Source organism: Nerophis ophidion, linkage group LG21, assembly GCF_033978795.1.
Source record: "Nerophis ophidion isolate RoL-2023_Sa linkage group LG21, RoL_Noph_v1.0, whole genome shotgun sequence".
In the NCBI taxonomy this organism is placed as follows: domain Eukaryota; kingdom Metazoa; phylum Chordata; class Actinopteri; order Syngnathiformes; family Syngnathidae; genus Nerophis; species Nerophis ophidion.
The window spans coordinates 580,968-604,489 of NC_084631.1; the positions used below are offsets into that span (position 1 = coordinate 580,968).

A 23,522-nucleotide genomic window follows, 5' to 3' on the forward strand; every position below is an offset into this window, starting at 1 on the left:
TGAATCGTCAAAAATTAAATCAGCACCGTTCATATTTGAATAATGTACAAAGTGGAGGAATAAATGTGATTTTAATATTTAACTTGCAGTTGTCCATTATATGAGCTTATCAATTGATACTTCTGTGAACCGTTGGTTTAAAAAAAAAAAAAAAAAGACCTACACTGTTTTTGGGGTAAACTACAGTTAAGTTTTTTATTTTAAATGTATTTGACAAAATAGACTCATTAAAAAATCTATTGGAACCGGATCAAATGTACTCATCACTTTATTGTCAGTAGAGGCATTTCAAAAATAGACAAATCGGGAACGAAATAAAAATAAAAGATGCAAAGTGAATAAATAAACAAATACATATTATAAAATGGTGTTTAGTTGGTATATTAGCACAGCTTGCTTTGAGAAGAAGTAACAGAGCTCTTTGTGGAAGGTGAGGAGGGAATATTTGTGAATAACACATTTCACCCAAGGCAATTATTTTTAAAACATTTTCATATATTTAAATTTTCTTAGTGTTCCCAAAAGAACATAACTCTCAGAAATAATGAGCATGTTTGGAATCTTAGGGATTGATGAAAATCAACCCACAGAACTGTGCATATATTCATATTTGATTTAATATTTCCATCAAAGAAGTGTGAATGAAAGTTAAGAAATGGGTTTGTTTGGTTTTTTTTATGTCAAAATTACATCAAAGTAATCTGAAAAGATATAATTTGGAGAAATAAAAAATAACAACCCTTAATAGAAAACATCGCTGGAGGTTTTTTTCCAAGATGGTGCTGCTGTAGTGTCTGCTGTAGGCAGGAGCTCTGTGCTCTTGTATCATCCTTTTGTGTTTCCCTCTTGTTTTCATGTCTTATTATATTTTTTTGCATTTTGGTCCGGGACCCTTTGGGACTGTGTGACAAGGGGTGGCACTTTCATAACCTCTGTGGTGCTTTTTTTGTGGACTTCTGGATCCGCCTCCCGGGAGCCTTTTGGCCATGGAGACCAGCTGCTGGGTCTCTGCTACACCTGAGTCTGTTTGGAGGGACTGGTGGAGATGCGGATGAGGGGACAGGACTGCGGAGCTAGCACTGAGCTACTGGGACGGAGAGGCTTCGCGGTGTCTTGATTGGGTGAGCAGGTGTCGGACACCTCAGTCACCTTGGACGTATCCTCGCTCATCCATGCGGACTGGACACTGGCCGAGAGTGGAGTCGGCTGTCTTGGTTACTTTGTTGGGTCTGCTCCTGTCTCTGGCCATGCTCCCTCCTCCCCAGCAGACGATGGCGTGGAACACCGCAGCGGCCACCACAGTGGATATGTTTCTTTTACTTTTTATTCATAGCTGTATGTAGAAGTGTCTGCTTGTATCTGCTGCTTTAATGTCTTTAATGTCCTCTGTGTTATTTGATGTTTGATGTTTCCCTCTTACACACATGTGGCTATGAATTGTTTTTTTCCCTTGGCCTCAGTCTGCACCCCCTCTCCGGGGCCCAGGCTAAGACCGATTTTTTAAATTTTATTTTAATCTTCTATTTTTTATCTCAGCTATAATTAGACGTAAAGTGGGGTGTGACCCCAAAAGGGACAAGCGGTAGAAAATGGATGGATGGAATAGAGAAAGTCGGCGTTGACCTGTGGCGCATCCGCAAAGGGAAGGAGCAGTAATACCAGAAGAGACAGTAGCTGAAGGAGCGCTGGAGAGTGGATGTTATTTCCAGGGTTTACCGCAATCATTTCCTGTCAAGTATTTGCAGAACCTGGAATTATAGCTTCTGATCAGAGCAGAAAAGGGCCCAGCTGCAGGTTCCAATCCAAGCCTGGATCCATGCAAGCAAAACAAGTGTCGCCTTCAAAGAAGTTGCACACTATTTTCCAACAACAACACACCAACTGTTAATCATCTCTATTTGGAACATCTCAGATATACATAAATGAATGCTGAGCTTAGCTTTACTCAAAAAAAAACTAATATGAGACACATTAACTGATTATCCAACAATATTTAGATAAACATTTTAGGACTAAAACAAGCAAGACGTCAATCAGTCTTTACTGAACTGCAGTTGCAAGGCTAAATTCATGCAAGGTTGTGCAATGCTGCCATCTAGTGTTCACATCGTGACCTGCATGTGTGGTACAGGAGAGTGAAGTCTCCTTTATCGCGGTTAATCGCTTCCGGTCTCTACAGGAACTAAGCACATTTCCGCGAACTTGCCCCTATAAACATAATGTTTTTTCATTACACATTATTCTAGAATAATATTTAGATAAACATTTTGGGACAAAAATAAAAATCCACTAAGCAAGACACCAATCAGTCTTCACTGAACTGCAATTGCACGGGCAAATTCACTAATTGTTGTGTAATGCTGCCATCTAGTGTTCAGTATGTGACTTGCACCTAAGGGAACACGCATGTGTGGTACAGGAGGGTGAACGCGGTTAATCGCTTCTGGTCTCTTTGTTTTTTTATTAGTGTTTTTTTTTTAGCTAGAGCTGAAAAAAACTGCCTATGACCTTTTAAATATGCATCTTAGCATTAGTACAGCCCCGTAGACACTGAATAACACACACAGGTCACTTTAAAACTAATTTCATCAATAAGAGTCATGCGGCCTCAGGGTTGGCCAATCAGTGGCCACGACACTTAATGGCATGTTCTGATTGGCCATCACGACTCTCTTAATAATACTTGAGTTCATTTAACCATTTTTATGTTTGGAAATGCTCAAAAGTCTACTGAATGCCACTACTAGCGACCACACAGTCTGATAGTTTATATATCAATGATGAAATATTAACATTGCAACACATGCCAATACAGCCTTTTTAGTTAACTAAATTGCAATTTTAAATTTCCCGCCAAGTGTCTGTTGAAAATGTCACGGAATGATGATGCTTATGTTGACACGTGCTTGTGACGTTATTGGTTGGAGCGGACATTTGATCCCAGCACCACTCACGGCTAAAAGTCGTCTCTTTTCATCGCATAATTACACAGTATTTTGGACATCTGTGTTGCTGAATCTGTTGATATTTGTTCAATTAGTAATGGAGACTACAAATAAGAATGCTGTTGGTGGAAAGCGGTGGACTGCAGCTGCCTTTAGCAACCGAAACACAGCGGGTGTTTCTTTGTTTGTTGTGAAGCTTTAATATGGAACCGAGCGGTCAAGCCAACATGTTTCTCTACCACATGTCAACCGGCAGGTTTCGGTGGGAAAATTGTGGTAATAAGCCGTCTTCCGCCCGATCATAGCTGAGATAGGCGCCAGCGCCCCCCGCGACCCAAAAGGGAATAAGCGGTAAAAAATGGATGGATGGAAGTCGGCTCTTACCGGAGACATGAGCGGAGCTTGCATCCTCCTGCAGCTGTCAAAGAGGCAGCTGCGACTTTCTTGGATCCTCCATGGCTTCCATCAGACACTGGCGGTCACCACACCCCTCCGACTTTCAGGTATGACTTTATAATCTCATTAAAACACTAGTAACACAATAAGCAGATAAGGGATTTTCCAGAATTATACTAGTAAATGTGTCTAATAACATCTGAATCACTCCCACTGCCGTCACCTTTTTTTAAAATTCGTATTATTTTTTTCCCTAGTGCTTCACTCTAACTTTCCTCATCCACAAATCTTTCATCCTCACTCAAATTAATGGGGAAATCGTCGCTTTCTTGGTCCGGATCGCTCTCGCTGCTGGAGGCTCACATTATAAACAATGTTCAGATGTGAGGAGCTCCACAACCCGTGACGTCACACGCACATCGTCTGCTACTTCCGGTACAGGCAAGGCTTTTTTAATAACGACCAAAAGTTGCAAACTTTATCGTGGATGTTCTCCACTAAATCCTTTCAGCAAAAATATGGCAATATGGCGAAATGATGAAGTATGACACATAGAATGGAGCTGCTATCCCCGTTTAAATAAGAACATCTCATTTCAGTAGGCCTTTAAGTTGGATGCAAAAAATGATGTGAACTTGTTTGGTTTTATGCTTTTACCTCAAATCTCTCAATCAACTTCAATCCTAGATTAATTTTTTTTTTTTTAATCCACCGTTTTTTTGTTTATTTTAACTATTTGAATGCCCATTTGAACGCAAATGTTTTATATTTCATCAAATTAAATTATAGCAAATGTTAAAGGGCTGGGGTAAATATCAGGCTATGGTAGTAATCAAACTAATTTCCATGGATCAATTTGTTTTTGCTGTGTCAGATTCCAAAAACGTGATAGCCATGAGACAAGAAGTCCCCAAACATTATACAACAATTGTGAAGTAATTTTACAATATAATCATACATTTTCTAATTTCAGAGTTTCATTTTGGTGAAAAATATGAAAACAAAAGTTTTTTTTCACCCACGCACGCACGCACACAGACTTTTCTGTCCGGCTCTCTGGATCTTTCTGTGTGGAGTTTGCATGTTCTCCCCGTGACTGCGTGGGTTCCCTCCGGGTACTCCGGCTTCCTCCCACTTCCAAAGACATGCACCTGGGGATAGGTTGATTGGCAACACTAAATGGTCCCTAGTGTGTGAATGTTGTCTGTCTATCTGTGTTGGCCCTGTGATGAGGTGGTGACTTGTCCAGGGTGTACCTGCCTTCGAATGCAGCTGAGGTAGGCTCCAGCACCCCCGCGACCCCAAAAGGGACAAGCGGTAGAAAATGGATGGATGGAATATATATAGTATATATTATATACTGTACATATAACATTTAAATATTAATTTGTTATATTTTATATTGCTACTATGGTAGCTTTTTAGTCTACTTTATACTTGCATTACCTTTTCCATCCTTTGTAACTGAGCTACTGTGTGGAACAATTCCCTTGTGGATCAATAAAGTTTGTCCAAGTCAAATTCGAACCCATCCTGTTTCCCGATTCAACACAATTCTCACAATGTTATGATAATTATAATGAAACGTTTTCCAAACAAGTTAGAATAGGTTAGAAAAGCTCCTTCTGGTTGCATGGAAATGGCCTTAATTGTATTTTTAAAAAATGGATTCTAACAAAAATATGTATTTTTTTTAATTTTTGAAAGTTATAAATCAATTTATAATCGGGATGAAGAAGAATCGCGTTCATTCAGATGTGAATGGACTTTTGTGTGCACCCCTAGCAATTACCATCCATCCATTTTCTTCCGCTTATCCGAGGTCGGGTCGCGGGGGCAGCAGCCTAAGCAGGGAAGCCCAGACTTTCCTACCATCAAATATACATCATAATATCATCTAATAATGGCGGGGTATCAAAATACAGGTTTCTTTTTTTGCTACTTTGTTCAAGTAGTTGAGAGCTGGTAAAAACACAAACAAAACAGTGAATATTGAGGACTTTAATGTAAAAAATTAACTAGTGAGGACATACAGTACATCTCTGACGACTGAGCTCCACATGTTTGGTTTGAAGCAGCTGCTCCACAGATATACTTCATTATCCTTCATTAAAAAGGTGCAGTAGTTATAATAAACGCGAAGGGAAGGGGAATCATATCAACAAGGCCTGCTTGGCTTTTCATCGGTCAATGGACATGACCTTGTTGTAGACGGCACACATGATGTGGCTAACAGTGGACGCCATCTACAGACAGGCACTAGTGCAAGCAGAAAGCAGGAAGGGGGCGAGAGAGACGGTTTGGATGCCATAAGGGCGTTTTTTTTTTGTTTTTTTTACTGCAGCAGGTAGACATCTAGTGTGTAGCATCTGGACTGCATGAATCCTTTCATTGCACTTCTGGGAGGTGAACACAGGAAGTGGTGACATGCCCTAATGGATGCTGCTCTAAATCCCTTTAGAAGCCCGGACATCTGCCTGCTCCAAATTCAAGTGTCTGGGTTCAAGAGTGAGGCTTCCTACCTCACCTCGGACCTTGTTTAGTGTAGAAGAGCACATCTCACAAGGTGCCGCTCTCCGGGAAGGACACTCTTTGGCGTGCGGTCCTGGGACGATTCCGCGCGGGGACGTCGGCGGCGCGCTCACCCTTGCTTTCGGACGGTTGGCTCTCAGCCCGCGGGGCAGCCGCATCTCCGACGAGCTCGCGCAGGAACTTGAACTTGGACAAGAAGAGCTGCCAGACTACATACCAACCTGGGGCCGACAGACAAGACAACATTGTGACGGTCACTCATTAATAATGCAGCCTATCATAGCATGCACACCACCATAAACATACGAGCAATCCGATTGGCTGTTTAGTAGGTGCCACGACAATCCAAGAGTCGCAATCACAACTACTGTTTATTTAATGTAGGGCTAGGGTTGTACGGTATACCGGTACTAGAATAGTTCCGTGATACTAATGAATCATATTGGGTACTATACCTCCTTTAAAAAGTACCAGTGTCCACCTTGAGCCCCCCCCCCCCTCTTTTTTTTTTAACGGGCAAGACGGTGTGTTGTCACGTCATGACATTGCTGGTTTTACGAGCAGAGGAGCATGTTCGGCAGCGCACAATCACAGAGTACTTACAAGCAGACAGTGTGAAGACAGAAAAGGGAGAACAGACACATTTTGGCTTAAAAACTAAAGACAAAGGTGAAGTAACAACACTGAAACACCCTCAGGAAGAGATGCTTTAAGACATGGCTGGCTAGCTAGCCGCTAAAATCCATTCAATCACTAATCCTCGCATTCATGTTTCTTACAAGTATTATTATCACTGCAGGACGAGAAATATCTAAACATGCTTCACTACACACCGTAGGAGGATACAAAAGCTCATCGGCGTCACAGCTAACAAAAGATAGCGTGCCTGAATGTAAACAAACCGCATGGGTGGATCTACACCTGACATCCACTGTAATGATACCAAGTGAAGGAGCGTATCTAGTTGATACTACTATGATTACATCTGTATTTTTAACATCACAAAATCTTTTTTTTATTTATATTATGTTTATAAACTCAGGAAATACGTCCCTGGACACATGAGGACTTTGAATATGACCAATGTATGATCCTGTAACTACTTAAATATCGAATAAATACCCAAATTAGTGGTATCATCCAAAATTAATATAAAGTATTCAAACAAGAGAAGAATGAGTGATTATTACATTTTAACAGAAGTGTAGATAGAACATGTTGAAAAAGAAAGTAAGCAGATATTAACAGTAAATGAACAAGTAGATTAATAATTTATTTTTTACCACTTGTCCTTAATAATTTCGACAAAATAATAGGTGTATAAATGACACAATATGTTACTGCATATGTCAGCAGACTAAATTAGGAGCCTTTGTTTGTTTTCTTACTACTAAAAGACAAGTTCTCTCGTATGTTTGTTAGAATAATTATGTATACGTTATCACACAACTCTTATGCTTAAAGGCCATTGCTATAGTTATTATCAATTGTGCTGAAGTTGTACTTTTCTATCTGTGCAAAGACAACTTGTGGTCTTGCTTTGCAAAGTTTTCTCTTGTCAGCAGTTTGGTTCCAGACCCTGCCTGCTGACAGCCAAGGACGGACATCGAGTACATCGGCGCGGACAGGACGAAATCACGAGTGTCAGCACATCTCCGTTCTGAATAATCACGTATTGTTTCTACTGGGGGCTGCTTGCAGCCTCAGTGATGTTAACTAGGGACCTCCCAAAGAAATAGAGGAGCACATGGGACTGTACCTTAGAGCAGTGGTTCTCAAATGGGGGTACGCGTACATGAGATTTTTTTTAAATATTCTAAAAATAGCAACAATTCAAAATCCTTTATAAATATATTTATTGAATAATACTTCAACATAATATAAATGTAAGTTCATAAAGTGTGAAAAGAAATGCAACAATGCAATATTCAGTGTTGACAGCTAGATTTTTTGTGGACATGTTCCATAAATATTGATGTTAAATATTTCTTTTTTGTGAAGAAATGTTTAGAAGTAAGTTGATGAATCCAGATGGATCTCTATTACAATCCCCAAAGAGGGCACTTTAAGTTGATGATTACTTCTATGTGGAGAAATCTGCATTTATCATTGAATCACTTGTTTATTTTTCAACAAGTTTTTAGCTATTTTTATATCTTTTTTTCCAAATAGTTCAAGAAAGACCACTACAAATGAGCAATATTTTGCACTGTTATACAATTTAATAAATCAGAAACTGATGACATAGTGCTGTATTTTACTTCTTTATCTCTTTTTTTCAACCCAAAATGCTTTGCTCTGATTAGGGGGTACTTGAATTAAAAAAATGTTCACAGGGGGTACATCACTGAAAAAAGGTTGAGAACCAGTGCCTTAGAGTGTAGGAAGAAGCTGTAACAGAGTGTACAGCCCAATTCGTCTCTCCTCATGAGCAAAATTGAACTCTGTCTCAGCATGATTCCTCCTTCTTGTCTTGTGTAATAGATAATGTGGTGTTTGAACCTGACAATGTTCACTATTTTATTTAAGTACAAAATTGCTATGATAAACATATGTTTAATGTACCTTAAGATTTTGTGTTAAAATAAAGCCAATAATGCCATTTTTTGTGGTGCCCTTTATTTAGAAGAGTATCTAAATACTTCTTGGTACCAGTACCGGTTTTCATGTTGGTTCCACCTCTAAATGCAGTCCAAGCAGAGAAAAGAAGTGAAGTGAATTACATTTATATAGCGTTTTTCTCTAGTGACTCAAAGCACTTTACATAGTGAAACCCAATATCTAAGTTACATTTAAAGCAGTGTGGGTGGCACTGGGAGCAGATGGGTAAAGTGTCTTGCCCACTAGGATGACGGAAGTAGGAATCAAACCTGGACCCTCAAGTTGCTGGCACGGCCACTCTACCAACCGAGCTATACCGCCCCCACAGGCGAAACCCATCCTACCCAATCTGAAACTGAGCTCAGACATTCAGTGCTACTTATTGTTGTGAATAATCAATGTACTTGGAAGACACCTGGGCAACAAAACACACCTGTCAGTCACATGTTCCATGAAAAATGGGTAGGTTCAAACAAAAAAGTGATATAAGTTAAAGTACCAATGATGACAGAAATTTACATCTCCTATTTTTTGTTTATTTATTCAGGATAAATGTATTTGCCTTCCAATAAGAGTACAATGTTAAACAACTCTACAGTAATGACAAATAAGTGTGTATCCTTTTAAATGGTTACTTGCATTAATAATATGACATTAAAACACTGGCTCAGTGGGCTTGTAGTTAGAGTGTCCGCCCTGAGATCAGTAGGTTGTGAGTTCAAACCCCGGCCGAGTCATACCAAAGACTATAAAAATGGGAGCCATTGCCTCCCTGTTTGGCACTGAGCATCAAAGGTTGGAATTGGGGGTTAAATCAACAAAAAATATTCCGCTGCTGCTCACTGCTCCCCTCACCTTCCAGGGGGTGAACAAGGGCATGGGTCAAATGCAGAGGACATATTTCACCACACCTAGTGTGTGTGTGTGTGTGTGTGTGTGTGTGACAATCACTGGTACTTTAACTTTAAGTGGTACTTTTTGTCTACTTCATGCTCTTAAACTGAAGCCATAATGGATCAAAACTATACTTAAAGTTAAAGTACCAGTGATTGTCACACACGGCAGAGGGGTTAGTGCGTCTGCCTCACAATACGAAGGTCCTGCAGTCCTGGGTTCAAATCCAGGCTGGGGATCTTTCTGTGTGGAGTTTGCATGTTCTCCCCGTGAATGCGTGGGTTCCCTCCGGGTACTCCAGCTTCCTCCCACTTCCAAAGACATGCACCTGGGGATAGGTTGATTGGCAACACTAAATTTGCCCTAGTGTGTGAATGTTGTCTGTCTATCTGTGTTGGCCCTGCGATGAGGTGGCGACTTATCCAGGGTGTACCCCGCCTTCCGCCCGATAGTAGCTGAGATAGGTAGAAAGGGAATAAGCGGTAGAAAATGGATGGATGGATTGTCACACACACACAAACAGGAAGTGTGGCAAAATGATTATCTGCATCTAACCCATCACCTTTGTTCACCCCCTGGGATGTGAGGGGAGCAGTGAGCAGCAGCGGTGACAACGCCTGGGTATCATTTTTGTTGATTTAACCCCCAATTCCAACCTTTGATGCTGAGTGCCAAGCAGGGAGGTAATGGCTCCCATTTTTATAGTCTTTTGTATGACTCGGCCGGGGTTTGAACTCACAACCTACTGATCTCAGGGCGGACACTCTAACTAAGACCTGGGCCAATTAACGCCTGGGGGCCACATGCGGCCCATTGAGCTTTTCAATCTGGCCCGCCGGACATTCCCAAATTCTTTTTTTAGCTCTTTAAGATGGAAAATGTAGCTGCTATTATGATGTGCAGTGATGTTTTCTAACGATCCTGAGTCTTGAACTATACGAGCTATTTCAATGGTTGGCATCTGCACTTATGTATGGTATACCAGTTACTATGGTCATTTAGTTACTATGGTCATCTAATTACCGTATTTGTCAGACTATAAATCGCAGTTCTTTTCATATTTTGGCCGGGGGTGCGACTTATACTCAGGAGCGACTTATGTGTGAAATTATTAACACATTACCGTAAAATATCAAATAATATTATTTAGCTCATTCACATAAGAGACTAGACGTATAAGATTTCATGGGATTTATGGATTAGGAGTGACAGATAGTTTGGTAAAGGTATAGCATGTTTTATATGTTCTAGTTATTTGAATGACTCTTACCATAATATGTTAGGTTAACATAGCAGTTGCTTATTTATGCCTCATATAACCTACACTTATTCAGCCTGTTGTTTACTATTCTTTATTTATTTTAAATTGCCTTTCAAATGTCTATTCTTGGTTTTATCAAATAAATTTCCCTCAAAAATGTGACTTATACTCCAGTGCGACTTGTATATGTTTTTTTCCTTCTTTATTATGCATTTTTCGCAGGTGCGACTTGTACTCCGAAAAATACGGTAGTTACTACGGTCATGTAATTAGTTACTATGGTCATGTAATTAGTTACTATGGTCATCTAATTAGTTACTATGGTCATCTAATTAGCTACTATGGTCATGTAATTAGTTACTATGGTCATGTAATTAGTTACTATGGTCATGTAATTAGTTACTATGGTCATGTAATTAGTTACTATGGTCATCTAATTAGCTACTATGGTCATGTAATTAGTTACTATGGTCATGTAATTAGTTACTATGGTCATGTAATTAGTTACTATGGTCATGTAAGTCACAGCAGCTCAGACGAGGCACCAAGCAGTGTGAGTGGGGAGATGCGAAAGGAGATTTTCACGACAAAGTTCTAAAGCTTAGTGATACATCAGATATAAGAGATTGTAGGCGGGTTTGTTTTGTACCCTTTGCATTCATATTTCACGGTTTGTTGCATTTTTGTTGCGTTTCACTTGATTGTAAAATGTGTCGATCGAAAGGGGGCGTGACGTTCATATCTTGTCAATATTCAGTGTTTTATCCCTCATAGAAAAAAATTAAATTCCAACATGTTTTTTAAAGCGGTTTGTCATAACATTTTTAGCATTCAATCAGATATTATTGAGGTTTTTTGTTGGTATTCATAAAAATAGATACCGTATTTCCTTGAATTGCCGCTGGGGCGCTAATTAATTTAAAACCTCTTCTCATTCCGGCGTTTACCAAAGGCATGCGGTAAATGTAGGCCTGTGCTTATAAATTTGAGTGTAATGTAAGGATACCATCATGAAAAGCACATTGCATAAAAAAACCTTATTATGGTCTTACCTTTACTTATAAATGAAGTCCATGCGCAGCTCCTTCTGATCAAAAGCATCGATAACTTGTTTATAGAAGTCTTCCTTATCTTTCTTCAGTTTTAAAAATCTCTCTGTCTCGATGGAGATCTTCCTTTATTACCTCCTGCTTCGATTAAAAGTCCAGTTTAGAAAACTGTTTTATTTTAAATATGTAATCCTCCATGTTAAAAGTGCAAGCGAGAGGAAAAAATAAACGATCGCTGCTCACTCTTGCTGCTTGTTGTCACTTCTTCTGCAGCCGAGTAGTCGCAAGAAGGATCACTAGCGCCCTCTACCACCAGGAGGCGGGAGTCATTTAATTACTTATATTTGACACACGCAGCTATGGTATATTAGTAAAACAAAGCTGCTTACTGTTCTTTTTAGCATATTCAATAGCTTGGACCTTAAATCCTACTGAATAGCTCTTAATCTTCTTCCCTTTATGCGATTTCAAATGATTGAAATCAGCCTCCTCCATTTTGAAAATGATGACAGGTGAAGTGTCACTCGTGACATGACGAGTTTGACCCGGGGGAAATTCTAGACATGCGCTAATAAAAATAATATTTTGCGAAACGAGTTTGACCCGGCATTAATCCTGAGCCGGCGGTACTGCTAAGCATGCGCTAATTATTTTGCGAAACGAGTTTGACCCGGCAGTAATTCTAGGCAGGCGCATACTATATACCCGGCGGCAATTCAAGGAAATATGGTATACTGGCCCCCAGACACATTTTTTTCTCTAAATGTGAGTCAAAATAATTTCCCAGGCCTGCTCCAACTATTAGGCCACTGAGTAGATTATCTTCTAAATTGTGAATCAGATCCAAATGTAAATACCTGGAAATAAAAGCGGAAATGTTCACGTCTTGTCCCATATTGATCTTTTTTACGTCACACCCAAATGGTTTCAGTCTACAACAAAAACAAAACAACGAATTGGACTCATTTAGAGGACACTGTATATCGTCCATGGATGGATCGTATCAGCAACTACAAATTAGGAATTGAATCGTTGTCATAACGAATGGTGACAAACATGCAAAAGACTAATACATGAGGAAGTCTCACCACTGTAAATACATTTGGTCCTAAGTGATGGACACTAGAAGCACGGCATCACATTAGCAGTGATAGACTCATCAGCACAAGATAAAAATAGACTTTTCAGGGACAAGAATAACTTGTGACTGCTAATCCACTCCTTAAAGAGCTAAAATTAAGTATAGCACATGAAAGTAGTATCTTATGTAATTATAGTACATGTTAATAGTAGCTTGTGTAAAATGTAAGCATAGTACATGTAAGTTAGATTAGATTAGATAGTACTTTATTTATTCCGTCAGGAGAGTTCCTTCAGGAAAATTACAATGTGTTAGTGTTAGCAAGTAGTAGCTTATGTAAGTATAGTACATGTAAGTAGTAGTTTATGTAAGTATAGTAGCTGTAAGTAGTAGTTTATGTAAATAGTAGTTTCTGTAAGTATAGTAGATGTAAATAGTAGTTTCTGTAAGTATAGTAGATGTAAATAGTAGTTGATGTAAATAGTAGTTGATGTAAATAGTAGTTTCTGTAAGTAGTAGTTTATGTAAGTAGTAGTTTATGTAAATAGTAGTTGATGTAAATAGTAGTTTCTGTAAGTATAGTAGATGTAAATAGTAGTTTATGTAAATAATAGTTTCTGTAAGTAGTAGTTTCTGTAAGTATAGTAGATGTAAGTAGTAGTTTATGTAAGTAGTAGTTTCTGTAAGTATAGTAGATGTAAATAGTAGTTTCTGTAAGTATAGTAGATGTAAATAGTAGTTGATGTAAATAGTAGTTTCTGTAAGTATAGTAGATGTAAGTAGTAGTTTATGTAAGTAGTAGTTTCTGTAAGTAGTAGTTTCTGTAAGTATAGTAGATGTAAATAGTAGTTTATTTAAATAATAGTTTCTGTAAGTAGTAGTTTCTGTAAGTATAGTAGATGTAAGTAGTAGTTTCTGTAAGTATAGTAGATGTAAGTAGTAGTTTATGTAAGTATAGTAGTTTCTGTAAGTAGTAGTTTGTGTAAGTATAGTAGATGTAAGTAGTAGTTTGTGTAAGTATAGTAGATGTAAGTAGTAGTTTGTGTAAGTATAGTAGATGTAAGTAGTAGTTTGTGTAAGTATAGTAGATGTAAATAGTAGTTTGTGTAAGTATAGTAGATGTAAGTAGTAGTTTGTGTAAGTATAGTAGTTTGTGTAAGTATAGTAGATGTAAGTAGTAGTTTATGTAAGTATAGTAGTTTCTGTAAGTAGTAGTTTGTGTAAGTATAGTAGATGTAAGTAGTAGTTTGTGTAAGTATAGTAGATGTAAGTAGTAGTTTGTGTAAGTATAGTAGATGTAAGTAGTAGTTTGTGTAAGTATAGTAGATGTAAATAGTAGTTTGTGTAAGTATAGTAGATGTAAGTAGTAGTTTGTGTAAGTATAGTAGTTTGTGTAAGTATAGTAGATGGAGCTGTGTGCTGTCCTTCAAACTTACCACACAACATGAAGATAAACGCACAGAAGAGCGTGGCCACAATGACCAGCAGAGTGAGTCCCACACTTTGCCACATGGTTGCGGGACACTTGGAGGACGAGGGCGGCAGTTATTGTCCAGAAGACAACATGGCTGAGGTGAATAAAAAGCGCGCAGTGTTAGCAAGCGAGGTTAGCCGCCTGCTAGCTCGCTCGTCGAGAAGGGAAAACAAACACAGCTAGCCTGCTAGCATGTGGCTAACTCAATGATGTGTTGCACAAACAGCAGTTTTAACAACACTTCTCTTGCCCAATGGAGGCCGTAAAGCTGGTCTGCAACAACAGGTGCCCAGTCTAGTCGGCTCCTCGGTCTTACAAGCTACATAACTGCACAATGCATTCATCTGGCGAGCTCTTTAAAGAGCTAGTACATCGACTGCGCGAAACACAAGTGGCTTCTGGGTAATGTAGTTGAATATAGCAGGCAATTCCGCAGTCGTGTGGTTGTAATACATTCATTATGGTTTTAAAATCGGAGAGACGATGTTTTTTATTTACATATTTTGTAAAATATTTCAGCATATGTTTTACTTCGTTGTGTGTTCATATTGTTGCTGTCATGTTGTTGTTGAAATAAAGTTCCACAAAAAGAAATAAAACAAACTATCAACTAACACTGCGACTGCGCGGAACAGAATTGGCTTTTGGGTAATGTAGTTGACTTGGCAGGCAATTCTGCAATCGTGTGGTTGTAATATATTCATTATGGTTTTGAAAATGGAGCGACGATGTTTTTTATTTACACATTTTGTAAAATATTTTAGAATATGTTTTACTTTGTTTTTGTGTTCATATTGTTGCTGAAATAAAGTTCCACAAAAAGAAATAAAACGAACATATCAACTAACAATGCGACTGCGCGAAACAGAAGTGGCTTCTGGGTAATGCAGTTGACCCTTGAAGGCAATTCTGCAATCGTGTGGTTTAATTATATTCATTATTGTTTTCAAAATGAAACCATGTTTTTATTTACATATTTTTAAAATGTTTTTAAAATATTTTCTTTGTTTTTGTGTTCATATTGTTGTTGCAATAAAGTTCCAGAAAAATAAAAAAAACGAACATACCGACTAACACTGCGACTGCGCGAATCAGCATTGTTTTCCGGGTAATGAAGTTGTTCAAATTAACTCCTTATTCCAGTAAGTTAATCAAATGAAATAAATACATACATGTAATAATTGAAATATTAAAATGTAACCTATTTTTATGGACTTGCCTCTTTGGGATGTTAAGTTCCTGTTATAAGCTGTTATACAGTATATGCCTTGAGCTCTTATTTTGAAGACACTAAGAGCGGAAGGTGGTGACATGGTGCAGTGGAGCGGAGGTTTGAAAAGAAGCGAAATAAAGTGGTCTTCGTGTAAAGCTGGAGCCTCCATGTGTGTTATTTGGTCGTTTTAAACAGTACAGTCGACATATATCAACCCTCGGTTACATTAGTGGCAGCGGTGGGATTTTTCAAAACTCCGCTCCACCACACCGTGTCACCACTTCCGCTCTTAGCTCCTTCAAAATAAGGGCTCAAGGCATATACCGTATAATAGTTTATAACAGGAACTTAACATCACAAAGAGGCAAGACCATAAAAATAGGTTACATAAATAACATATCTTAATTGACTGAACTTTTTTGGGGTTTAAATTCTTAATTCAACCAAGCTAGTAACGTGTAACAGTGTTCCCTCGTTTAACGCCGGGGTTACTTCCAAAAAACACCTGCTTTAAGTGAAATTCGTGGAGCAGAGTTGATGTTTTTTTCTTCTTCGTTTTTTTAATGTGAGATACAGTCTGGTGTGCCGTGGGAGATTCTCTAATTTCACCTATGTGGGTTAAAATATTTTTTGCAAACACGTAATTATAGTCTGCAAATGATGTGTTGTTGTTGAGTGTCGGTGCGGTCTAGAGCGCGGCAGAGTAACCGTGTAATACTCTTCCATATCAGTAGGTGGCAGCAGGTAGCTAATTGCTTTGTAGATGTCGGAAACAGCGGGAGGCAATGTGCAGGTAAAAAGGTATCAAATGCAAATAAACAAAAAGTGAGTGCCCCTAAGAAAAGGCATTGAAGCTTAGGGAAGGCTATGCAGAACCAAACTAAAACTGAACTGGCTACAAAGTAAACAAAAACAGAATGCTGGAAGACAGCAAAGACTTACTCTGGAGCAAAGATGGCGTCCACAAAGTACAGCCGAACATGACCTGACAATCAACAATGTCCCCACGAGGAAGGATAAAAACAACTGAAATATTCTTGATTGCTAAAACAAAGTAAACGCATAAAATATCGCTCAAAAGAAGACATGAAACTCCAACAGGGAAATACCAAAGAAAGAGAAAAAGCCACCAAAATAGGAGCGCAAGACAAGAAGTAAAACACTACACAGGAAAACAGCAATGGTGACAGTACACCTACTTTGAGACAAGAGCTATAGTGATGCATGCTCGCTTATGCTTTAAAGTCTTATCCAACAATTGCGAAAACGACATTTTATTGTCTACAACAGGGATGTCAAACATGCGGCCCGTGGGCCGAATCAGGCCCGGAAACAGGCTCTATCCGGCCCATGAGATGAGTATGAATTGAGGTGCATTGTTAAGAAACTGCTGTTCTAAATGTGTCCACTGGGTGTCGCAATGGCATTTCTAGTTTGCAAGGAAAATGGGTTATATGAGCAAATGTACAGAAACTGAACAGTGGGAATCAGAAGTTAGGTAGTTTTTATTCATGCTTTATTTTCCATCCATCCATTTTCTACCACGTGTCCCTTTTGGGGTCACGCGGGATGCTGGAGCCTATGTCAGCTGCATTTGGGCGGAAGGCAGGGACACCCTGGACAAGTCGCCACCTCATCACAGGGCTAACAATGATAGAAAGACATTTCTAATATAAAGTAGTGTAAAGTTCTTACTTATATCTGTTAGTAAACTCACCATGAAAGCACTAAAACATACCGGTGTAGTGAGTTTACATTATTCACCCAAAGAACTTTACTTATTACAGAGTTCCGGTCGGACGGTTTTCCACGAGACACATTTCCAGTCTTCTTATTGCACTAGTGAACCACGGATGAGGCTCACTAGTGCAATAAAAAGTTTTGTTGAATCCTAGATGGGCTTTGACTTAAAGTTTAATTATTTTGTAGACACACTGAGATTAAGTCTATGTTCATTGTGTTCCTCATGCTGTTTTTGAAACCAGTTGAGTTGATACCAAAATGGATACATGGATGATACAGCAGAGGATTGGGAGAATGTCATGTGGTCAGATGAAACCAAAATAAAACTTTTTGGTATAAACTCAGGAGGAAGAAGAATACTGAGTTGCATCCCAAGAACACCATACCTACTGTGAAGCATGGGGGTGGAAACATCATGCTTTGGGGCTGTTTTTCTGCTAAGGGGACAGGACGATTGATCCGTGTTAAGGAAAGAATGAATGGGGCCATGTATCCTGAGATTTGGAGCCAAAACCTCCTTCCATCAGTGAGAGCTTTGAATGCTTGACCAAATACTTATTTTCCACCATCATTTACAAATAAATTCTTTAAAATTGTGAATTCCTGGATTTTTTTCCCCATTCTGTCTCTCCCAGTTGAAGTGTACCTATGATGAAAATGACAGACCTCTGTCATCATTTGAAGTGGGAGAACTTGCACAATCAATGGCTGACTAAATACTTTTGTGCCCCAGATAGCAACTGGGCAGTTTTAATCGCTAAAATACTAGATTATTGTATTATTTATGCACCTTACATGTTGGGGGGGCGTGGTTAAGAGTGAGGCGTACATTTACAGCTAGAAATAACCAAGTCAATATATATATATTATCCAGAGAATAGTGCTCAATACCGTGGTAGAGCGCAATATGTAGGTGTGGGAAAAAATCACAAGACTACTTCATCTCTACAATCGATTGAGGGAACCCCTCATGAAACAGATCTGTAGAGATGAAGTAGTCTTGTGATTTTTTCCCACACCTACATATATATATATATATATATATATTAGGGCTGCGAATCTTTGGGTGTCCCACGATTCGATTCAATATCGATTCTTGGGGTCGCAATTCGATTATATATCGATTTTTTTTTCGATTCAACGCGATTCTCGATTCAAAAACGATAATTTTTCCCGATTGAAAAGGATTGTGTATTCATTCAATACATAGATTTCAGCAGGATCTACCCCAGTCTGCTGACATGCTAGCAGAGTAGTAGATTTTTGTGAAAAGCTTTTATAATTGTAAAGGACAATGTTTTATCAACTGATTGCAATAATGTAAATTTGTTTGAACTATTAAAGGAAGCAAAAATATGACTTATTTTATCTTTGTGAAAACATTGGACACAGTGTGTTGTCCAGCTTATGAGATGCCATGCAAGTGTAAGCCACTGTGACACTATTGTTCTTTTTGATTATTTTTATAAATGTCTAATGATAATGTCAATGAGGGATTTTTAATCACTGCTATGCTGAAATTATAATATTGATACTGTTGTTGATATTCACTACTTTTGTTTTGTTCTGTGTGGTGTTTGTGTCTCCTCTCAATTGTTCTGTTTATTGCGGTTCTGAGTGGATTGCATTGTTATGGTATTGCTGTGTATTGTTTTGTTGGATTGATTAAAAAAAAAAAAATCAACTTTTTTTAAAAATGAGAATCGATTCTGAATCACACAACGTATTCGAATCGATTTTTTCCCACACCCTAATATATAAGAGAAATACTTGAATTTTAGTGTTCATTTATTTACACATATACACACACATAACACTCATCTACTCATTGTTGAGTTAAGGGTTGAATTGTCCATCTTCGTTCTATTCTCTGTCACTATTTTTCTAACCATGATGAACTAGATTCTGGAATCTTTCATCTCTCCCTAGCCTGGCCCAAAACGTACAGTAGATAACAGTATTGTCCTGTTTAAGAGTGTCACAACATTGCTGTTTACGGCAGACGAACTGCTTTACGGTAGACGAAAATGTGACTGCTGTTGTTGTGTGTTGTTACTGCGCTGGGAGGACGCTAAGGAGACTGCCTAACAATAAACCCACATAAGAAACCAAGAACTCACCCTGGATCATTCTACAGTTATAACGTCATTGGGCAGGCACGCTGATTATATTGTGGGAAAGCGGAGCTGTCGACACGTCACTCAGGTCAGCATGGAGTTGGAGGGGGCGTGGCCTCTGCCTGAATTTTGGGAGATTTTCGTGAGAAAATTTGTCCCGGGAGGTTTTCGGGATAGGCGCTGAATTTCGGGAGTTTCCCGGGAAATCCGTGAGGGTTGGCAAGTATGACTGTAACGGTGGCCTCAGAGGAAACATGAAACACAATTCCAAAGCATGAATACAATACAGTACAGGCCCATAGTTTGGACACACCCTCTCCTCATTCAATGTGTTTTCTTTATTTTCATGACTATTTACATTGTAGATTGTCCCTGAAGGCATCACAACTATGAATCAACATGTGGAGTTATGGACTTAACAAAAAAAATAATGACTGAAAACATGTTTTATATTCAAGAGGTAGTCACCTGAAATGGTTTTCACTTGGGGCGGTATAGCTCGGTTGGTAGAGTGGCTGTGCCGGCAACTTGAGGGTCCCAGGTTCGATCCCCACTTCCGCCATCCTAGTCACTGCCGTTGTGTCCTTGGGCAAGACACTTTACCCACCTGCTCCCAGTGCCACCCACACTGCTTTAAATGTAACTTAGATATTGGGTTTCACTATGTAAAGCGCTTTGAGTCACTAGAGAAAAGCGCTATATAAATATAATTCACTTCGCTTGTTATTGTTTAAAATAATACATATATTTGAGTATTTTTAGAATGATGTGCTGCGGGCCGGTAAAACATTAAGTGCAGGCTGCAAATGGCCCCCGGGTGGCTATTTGGAAGAAACTAGAATATAACACATGATTTCCATTATTTCCCCCTTTTTTTTACTAAAGGCCTACTGAAAGCCACTACTAGCCACCACGCAGTCTGATAGTTTATATATCAATGATGAAATATTAACATTGCAACACATGACGATACGGCCGCTTTACTTTACTAAATTGCAATTTTAAATTTCCCGCGGAGTTTCTTGTTGAAAATGTCGCGGAATGATGACACTTATGATGACGTGTGTTTGTGACCTTATTGGTTGTAGCGAACATATTAGCTCAGCACCATTCACGGCTAAAAGTCGTCTCTTTTCATCGCATAATTACACAGTAATTTGGACATCTGTGTTGCTGAATCTTTTGCAATTTGTTCAATTAATAATGGAGACGTCAAAGAAGAATGCTGTTGGTGGAAAGCGGTGGATTGCAGCTGCCTTTAGCAACCGAAACACAGCCGGTGTTTCTTTGTTTGTTATGAAGCTTTAATATAGAGCGGTCAAGCCAACATATTTCTCTACGTCAACCAGCAAGTTTTTGGATGGGAAAATTGTGATATATATCTTACCGGAGACATCGGTGGATTATGCGTCCTCCTGCAGCAGCTGTCAAAAAAGGCAGCTGTGAGCTTGGCTCCTCGGCTTCTCTCTGAGACACTGGCGTTCACCGCAGCCATCCGACTTTGAGGTATGTCTTTACAATCTCACTAAAACACTATTAAAATAAGCAGATAAGGGATCTTCCAGAATTATCCTAGTAAATGTGTCTAATTACATCTGAAACGCTCACACTGCCGTTGCCGGAGCCGTCGCTTTTTATTTTATTTATTTTTTTCTAGTCCTTTACTATCAATATCCTCATCCACAAATGTTTCATCCTCGCTCAAATTAATGGGGAAATTACTGCTGGAGGCTCACATTCTAAAGAATGTTCAGATGTGAGGAGCTCCACAACCCGTGATGTCATCGTCTGCTACTTCCGCTACAGGCAAGGCTTTTTTATTAGCGTCCAAAAGTTGCCAACTTTATCATCGATGTTCTCTACTAAATCCTTTCAGCAAAAATATGGGGAAATGATGAAGTATGACACATAGAATGGAGCTGCTATCCCAGTTTAAATAAGAACATCTCATTTCAGTAGGCCTTCAAGTACATAACTCCACATGTTCATTCATAGTTGCGATGCCTTCAGGGACAAACCACAATGTGAATAGTCATGTTAAAGGTTCATGAAGATGGAATGAGTTAAGGTTATGCGTGTCCGGTGCACAAATCTCATCTCATCTTACTGTGACTCTGCATCCTGACGATCTCATCTCATCTTATTGTGACTCTGCATCCTGACGATCTCATCTCATCTTATTGTGACTCTGCATCCTGACGATCTCATCTCATCTTACTGTGACTCTGCATCCTGACGATCTCATCTCATCTTATTGTGACTCTGCATCCTGACGATCTCATCTCATCTTACTGTGACTCTGCATCCTGACGATCTCATCTCATCTTACTGTGACTCTGCATCCTGACGATCTCATCTCATCTTATTGTGACTCTGCATCCTGACGATCTCATCTCATCTTATTGTGACTCTGCATCCTGACAATCTCATCTCATCTTACTGTGACTGCATCCTGACAATCTCATCTCATCTTATTGTGACTCTGCATCCTGACGATCTCATCTCATCTTATTGTGACTCTGCATCCTGACGATCTCATCTCATCTTACTGTGACTCTGCATCCTGACGATCTCATCTCATCTTACTGTGACTCTGCATCCTGACGATCTCATCTCATCTTACTGTGACTCTGCATCCTGACGATCTCATCTCATCTTATTGTGACTCTGCATCCTGACGATCTCATCTCATCTTACTGTGACTGCATCCTGACAATCTCATCTCATCTTATTGTGACTCTGCATCCTGACGATCTCATCTCATCTTACTGTGACTCTGCATCCTGACGATCTCATCTCATCTTATTGTGACTCTGCATCCTGACGATCTCATCTCATCTTACTGTGACTCTGCATCCTGACAATCTCATCTCATCTTATTGTGACTCTGCATCCTGACGATCTCATCTCATCTTACTGTGACTCTGCATCCTGACGATCTCATCTCATCTTATTGTGACTCTGCATCCTGACGATCTCATCTCATCTTACTGTGACTCTGCATCCTGACGATCTCATCTCATCTTACTGTGACTCTGCATCCTGACGATCTCAGCCACCAACATCTGCGGGTCCACCACATGCGGGAACATCTCCATGGCGGCGTCCACCAAGTACGCGCTATAGATGGCGAGGAGCTTTTTACGCATGACCTTTCTCTCCTCCGAGTTGGGGTTGGATGTCGTCGGCCTGTGTCGAGGTTCCCTCGGCGAGTGGGCGCCCGGGAAAGAGGGGGCGGGCGCACCGTGCCTGACCGGGTCGGTCCAGTACATCTGGTGGGCGTGTTGGAAGTGAGCGCCGTGGCTGTAAGGAGGCAGGTCGGAACGCACCATGTGGTGGCGAGCTGGCACCTGATGAAAAGAGGTCCAGGAGGCGTGTGGACAGCAGAGACATGGAGACATTGGAGCAGAGCCAGGATGCATAGGCTGGTAGCTCCCAGATGTTGCTCCGTACTGACTGTCTAAAGAACCTACGCCAGAGTCCAGCTGCTTATGAGAAGCACTTAGACTGACCTGCTGCCGTGTGCAGGGGCCGGCTTTAACCTGGGTGTCTTTCTTCAAGGACCCCTTCTCAGGACCCAGAGTCAAATTCCTGGCCATGCTCTCTATGAGCAGGAGGCTCTCGCCAGGAACCAGGCCGCCGTCGAGGGATTTGCACCAGGGGAGCTTCTTTGTGTTCTCCCGCAGTTCGGTGGCAAGAGAGAGCGTCGACTGCTTGGCCCGCTCAGGATGCTGGAACCTACATTTGAGTCCGAAGGTACACTTCCTTCCTGGAAAGAGCAGACGCTTCAGTGGAACCTCGATTTAAGAACCCCTCACTTTACGAGCTTTTCCATTTACCGAAGACAAATACGCTTTGTAATACGAACCCTGTCTCAGAGTACGAACACTTCATCCACCCTATTGTGTGCCAGCAGGGCAGCCATTTTGTGCCAGGCAGCACATCCACTTTCCGTGGTCATTCAGTCAGCAGAGCAGTGCTGCCGTTAGCCGCTGTGCTAATTGCTTTTTTGTGCACTTTTTAAAAACATTTTCTGTAGTTTTGTTAGCTTCGAAATAGTCCAAAGAAAGCAATGGACTAACATTGTAGCGACCTGGCTGGTAAAAAGTAAGCAGTGTTGTGATTTCAGGCTGTGAGTCCACCGCAGGGCTAGTGAAAGTGTGTGCGTGTGTGCGTGTGTGTGTGTGTGCGTGTGTGTGTGTGTGTGTGTGTGTGT

At 39.9% G+C, this 23,522-nt stretch overlaps 2 protein-coding genes across 7 annotated transcripts in view; both read right to left on the reverse strand.

The window, feature by feature from the left end:
- Positions 1-5,327: 5,327 nt before the first annotated feature.
- On the reverse strand, positions 5,328-14,639 carry smim13 (small integral membrane protein 13). Its single transcript, XM_061881527.1, has 2 exons — positions 14,196-14,639; positions 5,328-6,094 (listed from the first exon to the last, which is right to left on the reverse strand). Exons 1-2 carry the CDS (start codon positions 14,269-14,271, stop codon positions 5,901-5,903), a joined length of 270 nt encoding a protein of 89 aa, XP_061737511.1. The 5' UTR covers positions 14,272-14,639; the 3' UTR covers positions 5,328-5,900.
- A 4,320-nt stretch (positions 14,640-18,959) lies between these two features.
- Positions 18,960-23,522, reverse strand: part of zc3h12ab (zinc finger CCCH-type containing 12Ab) — a 59,316-nt gene continuing 54,753 nt past the window's right edge. For all 6 annotated transcript variants that reach the window (XM_061881523.1, XM_061881518.1, XM_061881517.1 and 3 more), the window contains exons 6-7: positions 22,335-23,075; positions 18,960-19,548 (exon numbers count right to left, since the gene is read on the reverse strand). In XM_061881523.1, the coding sequence (XP_061737507.1) occupies positions 19,391-19,548; positions 22,335-23,075 (899 nt within the window). In that variant the 3' untranslated portion in view covers positions 18,960-19,390. The remainder of the gene's footprint in view (positions 19,549-22,334; positions 23,076-23,522) is intronic.

Coding starts and splice junctions, on each gene's coding strand:
- smim13 (XM_061881527.1), bottom strand. CDS start 14,271: ATGTGGCAAAGTGTGGGACTCACTCTGCTGGTCATTGTGGCCACGCTC. Junction 6,095..14,195: donor GTTTATCTTCATGTTGTGTG/GTAAGTTTGAAG, acceptor TGTCGGCCCCAG/GTTGGTATGTAGTCTGGCAG.